Raw genomic sequence first — 15,671 nt, 5'->3', positions numbered from 1 at the left:
ACAATAAAATTATTAATATATATTTAGAAATTAAATTTTAGAGTTAAATACAATTATATTGTCAATAATGACAAAACTTAACCCACTATTAACATCAAATCACATTCTCGATACAGAAAATGATGAAGGTGTGACGAAACTTAGTTTCATTTCTGGTAAACTTCAAATTTACCATTTCCACAGAGCAAAGAATAAAACGACACGCTAAATCATACAAAAATCTTTCAACTCTAAAGCATCCCATCCAATCAATCTCTAATCTACCCCTTCCAAATAAAAAGAAAAAAAAAAAAAGAAGAAAAGTAGTAACCTTGTAGCGAAAAAAGCGCGAAGAATGCATAAACGACGTCCTTGGTGGCGTGCACGAAAATCTGACGTTTAAATCGAACACAAGCAGAACGGTACGGTCTCCTAATAAAAGCGGACCAGAAACGTGGCAATTTCACGCGTTAGCCTCGATTGACTCGGATCGTTTTCGTGATCACGAATCCGCTATAACCGGCCTGACGTCTCCTCGTCTGATTTCACACATCGGGAACGTGTTCGAGGTGTCCTTGTAATTTATCTTCCTCGAACTTTCTAGAAGAATTCACGGTGCTCGAGGCAGCCGTCGACGTTGAAGAGAGGACGGCCAATGAAACAGCGACGAAAAGGATTCCGGCCGAGTAGAAAGTTCTATGATGAGGCGCATTTGCATAAGTCGACGGCAACGAAAGTGGAAACCACCGCCTTGGTTATCCCCCACTGATTTTCGAGAACATCCGCACCGATTTCGATCACCTGAACAACCGTGACATAACCGAAGGAGTTACGCTTTTCTGGCCCCGTCGAAGAATTCACTATGGGCGGTCTGCATGAACGCGATTAGACGCTGGGACACAACCGTAGGAGATATCTGCAGATGGATTGAAAATTCTTCGCTTTTCCGCGATCCTCGAAATCTCGCGATTTTTCACCGATAACTAGACTGCGAATTTTTAATGCATTTATGGAACATTTCAAGGCACAAAGATACACAGGATACACATAATAAAATCTCCGTAGCTTCTATTTCTTTTTTTAATTATATTCAGAAAAATATGAATTTGCAGAAAATTTCGCGATCTACCGATAACACTTTTCTTATCGATATCCGTTAACATCGGTAGGTACAGTTCAATAATCGACGAGTTTCGACGATTTTTCTTTTCTTTTGGATTCAATTTTTTCTTTTTCGAGAACGCGAAGGTTTAATTTTAGATGAGGTATTTAAGATTGAAATCTAGTCGCAGGTAAGAATTTCACGTTCGGTTCGCAACTTTCAAACGCAATTCGAAATTCTTGTCGGCCAGGTGTTTGGCGTGTTTCTCAATCGATGTGTGTTATTAAAACGGGAAACGAACAGTGACGATATTTTATCGTAACACTGTCAATCGTCGAATCTTCTCGTCGATTTATCGTATATAAATTTGTCGGTTTTATCATCGTGTAGGATCCTGAAAGCTTTAATGGAATTCATGGAAGCTGAACGTGTTTTCTCGTCTCGTAGCTCGTGAAGTTATACGGTTTTTCGCATGACGTCACGGTTTCGTAGAAATCGATATGTCTTAAAATTTTATTATGTCCGACTCCCGATGAATATGCATGCGGAAGCACAGATTTGCGAGGAACAGGTTCGCGTCCCCGAGAACGCGCCAACTGGAAAACGCCGGATTCGACCAATGGGAAATTCGATTCTTTCCTTTCTTATTTTCATTTCGATTAGCGCTAACAAGCTTCCCTGGAAAGTAAGCACTTCTCTTTCGATACATATTCGTCTTTGAACGATAAACAAACTTCGAAGGAAACGCTAGAATGTAAGAAAGAATCGGGCGAATTGAAATCTTCGATTTATTTTTCGTCAATTTTACGTGCCAGTGATTGAACGATTAAGCGAACAATCCGAGCGAATAATGAAATCACTTTCGGTTATGTTGTAAAAGAGAAAACATTGATTAGATGATTGCAGCGAAGTAAAGGAACGAAAACGGTGTTTCAGCAGCAATTAAGATATCCAGTAAAGTACCAGGCGGCGGATTTTTCAATTTTCGAACAGGTGACACGGATCAATTTACTATTCCTTGACGGATATTATGGGACAGGTACCCGCAGAAACGACCACGGAAATCGGTGTTCTACTTTTAAACTGGTAGGATCTAGTCGTAATATCGAAGTCTCGCAGGATATCACAGGTGATCGCTACCATTTCTCTTCTGTTTGCTTCATCGGATCTTACGTTTCGCGTTATGGAACAGCGGCAGTCTTCTCTTTAATCCCTTCGTTCGTAATTTCACCAAATTATAAACTACTTTTTACACCAAGTCAGCTAATTACAATGGTTGATACCAAAGATTCTATCTTAATTTCCGTGCTAATCGTGTAGAAAGTGAAAGGTGGATCTAGTTACCCATATTTAGAAGATAATGGTAAATTGAATGGTAAAATGATTGAATTCTCAAATTTGATTAACTTGTACGACAAATTTGACTGTACAACGATAAACAATTCGAATAAAATATATCGCAGAACGGACGATCAATTTTAACGTGTAAATTCTCCAGGGAATTGAAAATTTTCAATACAGAAATTTTGACAAGGTGTGAGACGTCTCCTGTTCTTTGCAATCTCAAACAGGAGAGCGTGAAGTAATTCGAATTTCGGTACTTTTCGCGCGAAAATCCGGCAAAGCGAGCGTGTTGAATAAAATCGAACTCGCCTTTCGATAATCGTGATCAGGTTGTTTGCTCTGGACGATATTCGAGAACCAGCGGAGGATCTGCCAAAGTCACCGAAGAAACGCTAGACGAGCATTCCGTGCCGCAGAATGCTCACACCCACGAGAACTGCTTCTAAACCGGTAGAATCCAGTTGGTAAAGCGATTTATAATCCTGAAGTAAACTCATACAGTGCGTTAATTATATCGATCGGTGCTGAAAACATTTTCAAAGTGTCTCTGAATTTAAATCCGCCGATTAAGAAACCAGTTCTCGTACCAATTCCACCATTTCTCTCCGCCGTTCGTTCTTTTATCATTTTTTCTCCTCCCTCCCTCCCCCTTTTTCTCTTTCTTTCTTTCTTTCCTTCCGTCCCAGCCGGGACAGTTCTCTCTGTCGTTCATTTTTTTCACACGATATCCAACCCGGTGGACTGAATTTCGTGGCGTGACGCAATCAATTTGCTATTCGAGCCTAGTCCCGGCTTGCCAGCAGCGTTACGCAGAAGAAAAGTCAATGGAACGTTGGTTGAAATTGAAATCGACGCGCATCTCGCGGAACGGAAACTCGGAGTCGAACTTTCTTGAAATCGAGATTAACTACTTGCTGTGGAATTTAATCGAACGTGATTCTTGAAATCTGGATCGTTCAACAGGTGTCGGTAATCTTGTCTCCTTGTGTCCCGCCAAATACACAGTTTTCTTATACTTTCGTTAAATAAATTTCTTCAAATTTGTACAAGTTTCAAACACTGTCGCTTATTTAGCATAGAAAATATATGAGGATTTCGAGACGTGATCTGACATCAAAGGGTTAAATTTGACTGTTGCTTTAAGTAAGCTTAATTGAAAAAGAAGGGGGAAAATTTTAGCATTCGGTGTTGGTCTATCTTGGAACAAATTCAAAGGCGTAGTTAATATGACTGAAATAAACGTATTCAACCATTTGAATAATATCGAAAAGTATCGAATTATTATTCATCGAACGTTTAATATTCCAACAGAATTAAATCGCGAAAAACTTTGACACGGTTTTCAATAATCTACAAGAATTTATAGACACGTTTCAACATGAAGCAGGCCACTCAAACTAGTGAAGTGTAACACAGCGAAGCATAAACAGCCGGCCGTAGCAATCCAAACAAAAATCACTTCTCCATGTAAGAAGCTGCTTGATATGAAAATAGCAGCCGAATGGCAGCCAGCGCGGCGCGCGAACCAAACGAGCTGCGATCGCAGAACCTGTAAACCTTCGAGACCGAAACATTCTGACTGATTATATCGATCAATTCTAAGGATCGTCGAAACACCATAGAACTAAACGTCATTCTAAAAGTTCACACAGACGACATTTTCAACAACTACAACGTTATTCCCACCTACAATCGACCATTCCTCGTACAGGTACACCTATTTACCTGGCGTAAACGCGATGACAGAAACGAGAGGGACAGATGAACAGACGTGTACGTAAAGTAAGTACCATATCTACGACGAAACGGAGATGTATCTACGGTAGCGCGCGCGACAGAAGGAAACAGTAGTGTATGTAGAGAGAGGCAAAGAACAGAATAATGACTTACTGTGCGCGGCAAAGGTCATGATGACGTCGCTCTGGTCGATGGCCCTGAGATCCTGACCGGTGAGGTCGAACTCGCCGGCCCTACGTTGCTCGGCGATCGGCTTTTCGTCCTCGTCCTCGCCAAGAGCGTTCTTGTATATGTCCAGGAGAAACTTGGGCGCCGACCTCTTGACCTGCGGCGGCCTACCGGCCGTGTTCCTCGGCCGATCCGGCAGCCCGAGTAGATTCAATATCTCATGCTCGACCTCGCGTTTCTCCCGTTGGCTGACCACCCTATGGACGATCGTCTGATCGAAACCGTTGTCGACGTAGAGGCCGCTCATCCTGTCCGCGGCGGCGGTGCTCGTCAGCTCGGCGAGGATCGTCCCGAGGATCAGCAGGGGCGCGAGACGGCGCGGCGACATCTCGGCGCGTCTTTCCGCTCGAGATCGACACGGCCCGGAAGGCACCATTCTACCTCCCGCCGCTTCCACCACCACCTCCACCAGCACCACCTTCCCCTACGCCACCGCCTCCTCCTCCTCCTACGTCGGCGTTCACACGACGACGACGTCGTCGTCGTCGTCGTCGTTCCTATCGAGCCACCAACGTGAACGCCGAGGTGGACCGCCGCCGAGGCGATCGAGCTGCGATCCAACAACTGCGGGATCGATCGATCCTGTATTCGGGATCCTCTATCGAACAGATCGCTATGCGAGCAAACAGAAGAACCGCGCACTCCTTAGATTACTATTCCCGACGAGCGTGTATACAAGACGAAAATAGAGCGTATCGTCGAATTATCCCTCGATCTTTTCTCCCGTTTATTTCGATCTCTACACTGTCTTACTTCGTACCGTTTATTTATCCCTTTTTCTCCTATATATCCTCCCCTGTACGATCACTTTAATTCCTTCGGGATAGAAGTTTATCGATCGGGAACGATCGAAACGCCGCCGCGTGTGTGTTTGTACAGTATTCCCGAAGATTGTTCAGTTTATCTCGCAACAATAATTCCCCCCGGACACCCGGTCCACTTCTCTTTCCCGCTGTCCCAAGTTATCCGCACACGCAACGAGAGCAGAGCAGAGAGTAGAATGGTGTGTGATCGACGGTCGGTTCGCGAAGCTTATCCGATCGTGTACGTTCCTCTTCTTCTTCTTCTTCTGGTTTTTCTTCTTCTTCTTCTTACTGCGATCTCGGATCGAAGAGGCACATAGTAGCGCGCACTTTGACCGTGGAGCGATTTAAAGGATAATACACGGCGCGCATGTTCGCGCAAAACGCGCACGGCTGACTCTCGAGAGAGAGACCGTCTCGGTGACCACCGGTGACCACTGCCGCCGACTCCCGCGATGCCAGTGCCAGTCTGTTTGTCTGGCCCGTGCCGTGCACCTCCTCGTCGTCGCTGCTCCTCCGCGAGGCCTCACCACCGCCTCCCAGGGCCGTACCGCTCCTCCGACAGAGCCACGCCTCGCTTCGCCTTCCTCTGCCTTTGCCTCTGGCTCGCGTTGCCTCGCTTCACCTCGCCTCGCCTCGCCATCACTTCGCCTCGGCTACGTCTCACCGCTCGCGCCCCTCTTCGATGTGCCTCGCCTCAACTCAACTCGCCTCGCCTTGTCTTGCCTTCCTTGCCTTGCCTCGGACTCACCTCGCATCGCCTCGCATCGCTTTTGCCTTGCCACGCCGGTAGCCACGCGTACATACTGATCCTCTCTTCTTTTCCCCGTCCTCCTCTTCCACCTCCTCCTCCTCCACCACCTCCTCCTCCTCTTCATCCTCCTCCACCTCCTCTTCGACGCTTCGCGCAACCCTCTGGCCCTCTTCGTTCGCATCTTGTCACTCTCGCCACGCTTCTTTTCGCCTCCTTCCTCGCCCGGCTACGCTGTCACGATCTTTGCCCAAGTTGCTCACTGACTTGTGGATTTTTCATCACTTAACCTGCCCGGATACCCTCAGATGCTTCACCACCATTTTTTTTTTTTCTTGCGAGTCGAGAGGAAGGTGTCGGGTGATCGATGAAAGATCGATAAAAGTGTCGCAACTTTTCAACTGGTCACCTTTTCAAGGGTGAAGTGAAGATTTGCAATCTTTTATTCCAATAAAATTAATTTACCCCATAGGCGGTGCTGCGTTAACACCCTAATTAATCCAATTAAAAATTTCCATAATTTATTTTATCCCTTGGAGTCCCGATCACCATTTTCCTCCAGTTGGTCCATATTCAAACCACGTTCAAAAACCGAAGGAAATCTCTTGAAACGGAGCAACGTCTCCAACTCTAAGCGCATGAGAGCGCAAAGGGTTCGTTGAAAGGGGTACCATCGTTACTTATACACAGCAATGATCGCGATCCATTCGACGGCTATTAAGTAACAGGACGAGGTATAAATACAAATGAGCGTGCGTGTGCGTGTAACGCGTTAAACAAGAAAAGGGGAATGTATGGTTGTGCGAATAAGCGTGTCGTATAGATAATATGTTCGATATCGGCGAATCAGAGAGCACGATATCGGAGAGATGGCCGTTGATAAAGTGAGCCGCGAAAATGAAGGATAGCCGGTGTAAAGTGAAAACGTTCCCGCTCACGATTAGATTGTTCGAGGAGCGGAGTGTGGTGTTGCGTACAACGCTTGTCGCACGCCTAACGTGGCATTCGTGGAATGTTGCATGTAATACCAGATGTTTGCAAGGTTCCGAAGAGGTTCGCGGACGTGCGTTACAATGTAACTTATTGCGTAATGGAAGGCTGATGTCGTTTAAACGCGGGGAACAGAGCCAACCTCTGGAATTTAATCCGCATCCAAACGGTTGGTCCCCGCGCAACAAAATTCTGCAAGCAGCCGCGTCGACGCGACCCTGCGGACACGCGACGATTGCAAATTTGATTTACTTTCACTGGGACCGTTTGCAACCTTTTCGCTCGCGCGCTAAAAAGTAATAAACAACGAGAGGAAAATGGAACGCGGGACATTGAGCTCGAGCGAGGAGTACAGCTTTTTCCGATTAGACAAATCGGTCATTTGGGAAAATTTGATTTTCCATTGGAATATTTCTTTAGTTTCAGGTATGTAGATGTTTGCGAAAATGTTTGGAAACTAGAAAAAATTATTTCGACTAGATTTCACTCAAAATTAGTGCTTTTTTAAGTATTCTTTCGTTCAAACGAAGAAATAAGGAAACGAGACAATAACGGTGAACCGAAAGAAACTCGAAAAAAATGTAAAAACACATTTAGCAACACTTTGATATCGCTTATCGCTATAAAAAGGGCGAAACCTGTTGCTCTCGCCGTGCGATATAAATTTCATCTCTTCTCTTCGGACAAACTCGTAACTTTCGTAAACGTAACGACCACCGTTAACGAAGAGAAAAAAAAAATAATAAAATCCTTCTTGTTTGAACGTATTTGCGCAGAGAAAGAGAGAGAGAGAGAGAGAGAACAGTATATCTGCTGGTCGAATTAAACGTTCGTTAATCTCACTTTTCCTCGTTCGCTTTTACGATCGTTGCACGGCCGTAAACGCGCCGAAGAAAACTTTCCATTCGTACGCATGGGAAAAACAAAAAGAGACGAAAAAAAAAAAGACAAATTATACATTTGGTGAAACGAGTACGTAGAAACAGTGGTACACGACGAACGAGATCTCGTTTCAGCTCTAAAACGAAATTTTCTCTCCCCGGATCCATTGAATTTTCGAAGGCATTTGCACGTCCCTGGGTCATAGAGATAGGACCGCCCCTGCCGAAGAAGTAGGCGGCGTTCACCAGCCCTGATCGTTGGTATTACTCGGCTCTCTAACGTGGTGCCGGAGATCAGGGTTAGCGAAGAAACGGCGTGCGATGGCGGCCGACCGAACCTGGACATTCTTCCACTTTTTCAACCCCTTGGATCTTTATCAGCACGCCATCAAGACCAGTTGCAGGCAATTTCCGCCCGATAACCGCACAGTCGCGTAACCATTGCCGATACTTTCCACCGGAGAAAATTGTTCTCCGTTTCCGGTCGGAGGAATGCGGAGAGACGTCGCTCGAGCGAAGAAAATCACCACGAAAGCGTGCACAAGATACATACGACGGGGAACCGGCAACGAAAAATGTACCTTGTCACACACGGTTAATGCACACCTTCGTCGAGAATTTGTTTACAGGCTGTTGTTCGGTAACGCCGGCGGGATGGTATGCAGGCGGTTGACACGAAAGTTGGCCGTACGAGGAATTCCTTTCGAAGATACGCGCCTCGACACATTTATTTTTGGAAACGCTCGTCTTCGTCCCCCGCTGTCGATTTCGATAGTGTGAAAGAACGTTTCGAGAGAAAAAAAGGTGATTCGTATACTCCTAATTCGACGGAACCGGTGTTTCTTACACTCTGCGGGTTTCTTTTTCACAATTGTTTCGGTCTTCTGTCGATCCTGATGGCACGAAAATGGTAACGAACGGAAACGTAGAAATTCGTAGAATTTGGAGGATTGAAAAATTGATTTGCCTTTCGACAATTTTAGAAACTTCCCCTCGAAAATTCCAATAGCTAAAAACTTCTTTTTTTTTTTTTTTTATAAGTTTCAACTTATCGACTAACAATTCCGGTGAAATAAAATTATCGGTCTAAAGTGAGCTAGGTGAGTGTTAAACGATATTTAGTAGCTTTTCGAATGTAATAAAAGAGCGACTACATTATCACAAATTATTCACTTCACCGCACCTGTACCTTACTACATATTCACATCTAGGACGTGATTTCTTGTTCTTTACAACGAAACACGTTGCATCGGAATATACGAGTAACATAAATCATCGTGCAAAACACATCCTAAGTAGCTCGTAACTATAACAGCTAAGCGCTACCAATATTTTCATCGAAGTTACAGCTCGTAAAATCAAGGAGCAAACATATGCAGGCTGCGAACAAAGAGACGAATCCTGCGGAGGATCGAACTCTTTAACAGCTCGAGATACACGTGTGGTACACGCGTAGCTGATCGTGATACGTTCAGATAATCAAAATCTTGGGAATTTTTTAATAGAGACAGGAGAAAAAATAAGTCGCGTGTCATATTCATGCGCAACCAGCCATAAACGTAGAAGGGGTCGGGGTGGGCGGACGACGGTGAAAGCGAATCTGAGTCGGTAGTATCATTAATCTGCCAATAAAGTCAGCGCGAGGCTTGTAATATCCAGTTTGTTTGTAAGAAATATTTGTTTACCGGACAAAATTTCTTCGGCGATGGACAGTCTCTCTCTCTCTCTCTCGCGAGCCGGCAAAAAACGAAATTAAAAAGCAACGAGAGAGAGAGAGAAGTAAAAAAGAAGGTCCTCCTTAACGTCTCTCTCTGCTTGAGGACCTCTAGAAAACACGCGACAGCGGCCGCTGACTGGCTGTAACATTTTCGTGTTACCTTTCTAAAGAAATTTCCTCGTCGATGAATAATGCAGTAGCAAATAGAAATTCGCCAGATATTTTTAAACGTGGTATCAAGAGATTTTTTTCTCCTTCGCCGCCGCCCGTTCCTTTCTATCCGGACGCGGATTTTGCCGTGCCTCGATGGCGTTGCTGAAAAGTGCCGATATTCGCGGGATACGATCGTTTCTTTTCAAGTTTCACCTGATAACCGTGTACAGCTTCGCGGAGCATTTACATCTATATAAAAAATCCCTAACACTTCCAATCGAACGGTCGAAGTTCGTCTGAATCTCGACACGTTTATTCGCTACCTGAATAATCTCGTGGGAAAATTAGTCTGTACGAAAGATGCAGGAGAGAAAAATAAGTGCGGTTGGAACGGGTCGAGAAGAGGGAATATATCGGTTGACAACTCCATTTCCTAGCGACGACACTCTTCAAGTTCTACTTCGGCCGCGCGAACAACTGGAACGGCTGCATGCGACAAACATTAAGCACATACCAGCGTGTTCCTCTTACAGGTGTCCGACACACGCACACCGGTCCCCGCGTATCCCGCAATGCTCGGATCTCGATTCCACGGAGATAATCCTGAAAGCATCTCTCCGCGGAGGGATTCCATTATCGACGCATACCGGCTCACCCAATACAACGTTGGTAGGCTTACAGCCCTGGCTCGTCATTCTGCACGTCCGTGGATGGGAACTCTCGGAGAAAAGCAAGAGATGCTGCAGTTCACTCTTCGTCCCTCTCTGTCTCCTCTCCTCCCCACCTCCTCGTCATCACTCTCTCTCTCTCTCTCTCTGGTTTCGTTCAGCACACTCTCTTTCTCGACTGACCAACAGCAACGGAATAAATAAAGTAAATAGGGGAATATAGGAGGTAAATAAAAAATGTGGCAGCAGAGAGAGGAAGGCGCGAGAGAGGGGTGGGACGAAGGGTGGGAGGGAGGAAGAAAAAGAGAGTTAAAGGGAAAAAGGGAGAGGATAGGAGAGAAAGGGAGAGGGAGAGGAAGGGAGAGTGCCTTCAGGGCGAATTCCCGTCGAGCATCGGCCGCTGCAGAATCCAGAGGTGCGTTCACCGGGGAAATCCCTCCCTCGGAGATTATCCTCTCTCGAAGAAAACTCGACGAGTCCGCATTTTTAGGCGCGCTGTTTCGCGATCCGCTGATCTGCGCTTTTCTTTTTTTTTTTTTGGAAAATGCAAGTATGCGCTTGGATTTCGAGCGACAATTCCGAATTGAGTACCGCGATTAAAAAACAAGAAAACGTTCGTTCACTAAGATTTATTAAGCTTCAATCGAGTTACAGAAGTGATCGTTCCGCGTTGTGATTTTGCCGTTTCGTGGAGAGAAAGGAGAATCGAAGAAAGACACCCGACGTTACGTCTACGATTACCATAAACCAGAGGTAGAGTGTATCTTCGCTGAATTCTTTCTTACGCCGATCCGTACGAAACGATACGAATCTCTACAGAGTTCCCTCGGAACGAAATACTAATTGTGGCCCATTAAGGCAGTGAAACACGTAACCGCCTGACGACGATCGCTCGGTTTGGTACGGGCGCTAGATCTCCGGGACACCGGTGTGGTGGTGCTGTCTCTCCCGTAAATAATTTGAAGGTTCGAGATGAGAAACGGATGGAATCGGCGATACGCGATGACGAATTTAACCACGCAGAAAACCGATCAGCCGTACCGTAACGTACGACATATCTCTTCCCAGAAATCATCTCGAGGCGATCTACCGGTGAACGGTCGTCTCTCTTTCTCTGTCTCTCCGCCGGTCGAGTCAGGCCGGCCCCTCGTGTGTCCCTGTTGCGTTAGTTGGCCAGGTCGGTGCCAGGGAGTCTACCGGCGATAACCAGCTGCGCGTCGTACCGGTAGACTGCCTGCTGCCTCCGGCTGCTCCGGGGACCCTGGGACCGGTTATACTTGACCCAGCGGTTTACACGCGCTTGCCGCCGCCAGCACCACCACCGCCGAGGCCGGATCGCACCGCTACCGAAACACATACCTACATTGCCTGGACAAACTCCAGCACACTTGGTTAGCTCGCTCTCGCTCCCTCTCTTTCTCTCCCCCCACTCTCTCTCTTTTTCTTTCCCTCTCTCGTACAATCAACGATCACCGGACCGATACACGCTACCTCAATTCGCCTCACTCCACACTCTGGCTCACCCTACTCTTTTTCCTTTTTCCCGCGTCCAATATTTGTAGGCTTATTTTTACATATGAAGAATTTAACGACTTCTTCGTCGAGTTACTAGAGTAGGCCCTGCTGGATGTCGATCGAACACGTTACTCGAGGAGATCCGTGGGGCAACAGTGGACCGCGATCCGTTCAATTTCGTTAGGAACCGAAGAAAAATCTCGCGACACGGAGAACGCCTCTATATCTTTAGATTAAAACTACTGTACGGTGTTGGTTATTTTTTTTTTGTTGTTGTTTGTAATTTAATTCTTGTTGTAGATTTTCTTGATTACAACGAATTCGTAGACGAACATGCGTAGAATTAATAGTATAGTTTAATGAAACGTGCTTGCGAGAAGTCAATTGTTCGTGGGACTTCTTTTTTGAATTTGCAAGATTAACTTCGTACGTTATTTCGTACTGCTAATTTATATCGTAGGGCACTTACAGGTAATATGATAATATTAACTTAAAACTATGTACAGACACCGTATATTCTTTACGGCAGTTATTTCACTTAACATATTTCTCCATAAATTTGCGGTGAAATTCGCTTCTTAACGAATCGTTTATGAACATATCGTGCTTCTTCTTCGGTTCGGAACGAGCACAATTTTTGAAAACAACGTCGTCGTCCCATCGCCGTCTAACTTTCATATCTGTTCTTCCACTCTGAGATGAATAATTTAATAAAGGATTTCCTGAAAGAATGTTTTCCATTCTTATTCTTTCCTCCTCTTGTCGCTTCTCCATCTCCTAGAAAATAAAAGGAATATTAATAATGGCACCACAAACTGAATTCATATGTCAAATGCGTGTAAAGTTTAATTAGTTGTTAAAAGACTATAATGAAATAGAAACAACTTTTCAGCATATTGTAAAGGTATAAATAAATATAAAAAGTTTACCCTTTTAGCTTGTTCTGCAGCCCTTTCCTTTTTAATACGTTGCAATTCAGCTAAGAGAGCAGCAGTATCATCTTCGTCGCTTTCTGACTCTGAATCGTCATCATCAAGGGGATCATCTGCGTCTAAACTTGCTGTAGGTACTTGATCAATTTTTTGTCTTTTAGCACTTGTTGTAGAAGTGTCTCGAGGTGGCTCTATCATACGACGATTAGAACCTTTTTCCTTTTCCCTTTCACGGTCTTCCAATTCTTTGCGAAAATCACGATTTCGCAATTCTTCCACTGTTCCTTGACCATGTTCTCTAAAAGTATGCAAGTAAGTAAGGTTATGTTTGATTACTCACAAGGTTAAAGAAATCACAGCAGACGTGTGTCTTTAATTATAAAGATATTATTAAGTAAAATATAACACCTGTATTTTAGTTTTGTATGAGACGGTAAATCTCTACTGCTATATTGTTTTGATATTGCACTTAGATCTTTTTCACCGCGTCCTTGTCCTCCTCTAGCAGGTTCAAACGTAGGTCTTGCAGCCGTAGTCATTTTACTTGATAATTATTCGATATTTTTCGGTACAGGACGTTATTAATTTTTTTTTTTATTATTAATACTTTTCACACTTTTCAAAACACAGCTGATCGTTCAACAAGTCAAAGACAAACTTATCTTAGCGTTGTATATTGTAAACTCCCGCTAGAGGTCGTCGATGTAAATCATAGATCGATATGTCATTCGATTCTATACGATTTGAGAATCGCAAATAGAATTAAAATCAGTCGTGTTTGAAACGTTGTCGTGGATACGTCGTATGAAAGTGTAATGCAATTAATTCATTTATGTTACATGAACATTTAACTTTACGAACTATTTAATTATTAATTGATCAATGTGGTTGATTAAATTTAACATGCAACAATTTCATAGTTTTGTGGTACCAAAAAGGTGACGTGTCGTAATAGTGTTTACGTATCATTGTCATTTTATTTTAATCACAATGAATTAATAAATACAGCGTTTCTATAATTATAATACATTAGTATTGTGACACCAGTGATTTAAGCCGAAAATAATGTCATCATGTCACGACAGTCCAATTATGATGCAAGTGAAAAATATGTGAGTACATTTTAAACTTATTATCACATTACAATTTATTTAAGTTAACAAACAGATTATTTTAATAATTGCACAATGCTAAAATTTAATAAAACTTTCAAGGTTATTCGATGATACAATTTTTAATACAATTCCTAACTAAGAAGTGTTACATATTCTTACAAATTCATTACACATGTAATGAATGAAAACTAATTCACAAAGCAGATTTCATATTTTTAATGCAGTGCTCAGATTAAGTTTGCTACACATTAAAATTATGATTACACTTGTATTACTTACATAGTTGCAACATTTATTTTCATGCACCATTCATTTTTATTATTGAATTTGCACATATATTGTTTTTTCCTCTCTCACATACATACATGATTCTTTTTTAATCTTTTTCTATTTATAAAAGTTCATGTTAGATGTCAATTATTGAAGCAATATATTTTGTGCGATATAGTATATATCATGGTCAGACTTATTTTTATTATCAAAGTTGTCACTTTTAACTTATTATCGGACAGCATTCTGACTTTCATTCATTAAAAATTTTTGCAACTAAAGAGGCACTCTATCTTCAAATACATTTTCTTTTAATTTCATCAGTGAAATTATAGTATTACAACTTCTTTGTTACTCTGCTTTGCTAAATAATAATTAAAAAACATATCAAATATGCGTGTAATGTACAAAATGAAGCAATAATTATTAATCATATTGCTTCTAAATTCATTCAAAACTTAAATTATTACATAATATTCAAAAATATTTGTAATATTTTTTAAATATGTTTAAAACAATGTTTTCCATTTTCTAACACATTATACATTAATTATAGAATGTAATTATTACCTCACTTGGTTTTAGAGAGCTTTAAATTTTGAAATATGCAAAATGATTGAATAAAATTTGATAAAATTATCCAATTGTGACATAATTTAAATCTAGCATAAATTTATTGTACTTAGATTTTAGCTATGAAGAATCAAATGTATTTTTATATATATATGAAATATAGATATATTGTAAGCATAGTTACTTTTCCAATAAACAATTCATAGTTCTGTAAGCATAACTTTTTCTATAGCTAATAGTATCATTTGTTACATTAATTGTATTAGTTGAGACACATAACAACATATATTTCCAAATATTCAGACATATTACTGTATAATATTAATTTACACTATTACTAGTTACTAAGTGCAGTCTGAATAAAAGAAATAATATGTCATGGCACACAAGTTTTACAACTTTCCACAGTCAAATGTTATTATTATTTCAAAGTTTATCCATATTGTAATTAAATACTACTAGTACATAAGTCTAACATTTTTAATTTACATGTTGTAATATGCAGTTTACACTCAGCCTTTTCTTTGTTTTATTATGAGAGTAAATTGTTGTACACCCATTTTGTAAATTTTCAAATTAACTGCAATTTTGAGAGTAATCATTATAATAATAGAAGTAACATAATCAATTTTTGAAAGTGTTTAATACAGTATTTAATGAATAAACTTTAAAAAAAATTTCTACGTTATATTCTTAATGTGTATATTGGTATACTCTATTTCCTAATGAAATTAAATTTAATAAAATCGATGATATAATAATAACATAATCATTTGCGATTTTATTAAAGTTTATGATTAACTTCTTGTTATTATTTATATATGCATTTATTATAAAGACTATTCTTTGCTTGCACAAATATCATGTAAGCAATTTTGTACTACGAAAATTACAAGTATATAAAGCACATAAT

The 15,671-nt window shown here is 41.9% G+C and overlaps 2 protein-coding genes across 2 annotated transcripts in view; both read right to left on the bottom strand.

The window, feature by feature from the left end:
- The window catches only part of LOC108578369 (protein 60A), a 35,615-nt gene extending 30,849 nt beyond the window's left edge, over positions 1-4,766 (bottom strand). Inside the window, exon 1 of the mRNA XM_017941694.1 lies at positions 4,316-4,766. Coding sequence (XP_017797183.1) covers positions 4,316-4,766 — 451 coding nt within the window. The remainder of the gene's footprint in view (positions 1-4,315) is intronic.
- A 6,345-nt stretch (positions 4,767-11,111) lies between these two features.
- Positions 11,112-13,463, bottom strand: LOC108578390 (spliceosome-associated protein CWC15 homolog). Its single transcript, XM_017941717.1, has 3 exons — positions 13,209-13,463; positions 12,798-13,098; positions 11,112-12,645 (listed from the first exon to the last, which is right to left on the bottom strand). The coding sequence occupies exons 1-3, from the start codon at positions 13,337-13,339 to the stop codon at positions 12,403-12,405; spliced, it is 675 nt and encodes a 224-aa protein (XP_017797206.1). The 5' UTR covers positions 13,340-13,463; the 3' UTR covers positions 11,112-12,402.
- Between the last annotated feature and the right edge of the window lie 2,208 nt (positions 13,464-15,671).

Source organism: Habropoda laboriosa, unplaced genomic scaffold, assembly GCF_001263275.1.
Source record: "Habropoda laboriosa isolate 0110345459 unplaced genomic scaffold, ASM126327v1 scaffold32, whole genome shotgun sequence".
NCBI lineage: Eukaryota > Metazoa > Arthropoda > Insecta > Hymenoptera > Apidae > Habropoda > Habropoda laboriosa.
This window is presented reverse-complemented; position numbering and strand designations above follow the sequence as displayed.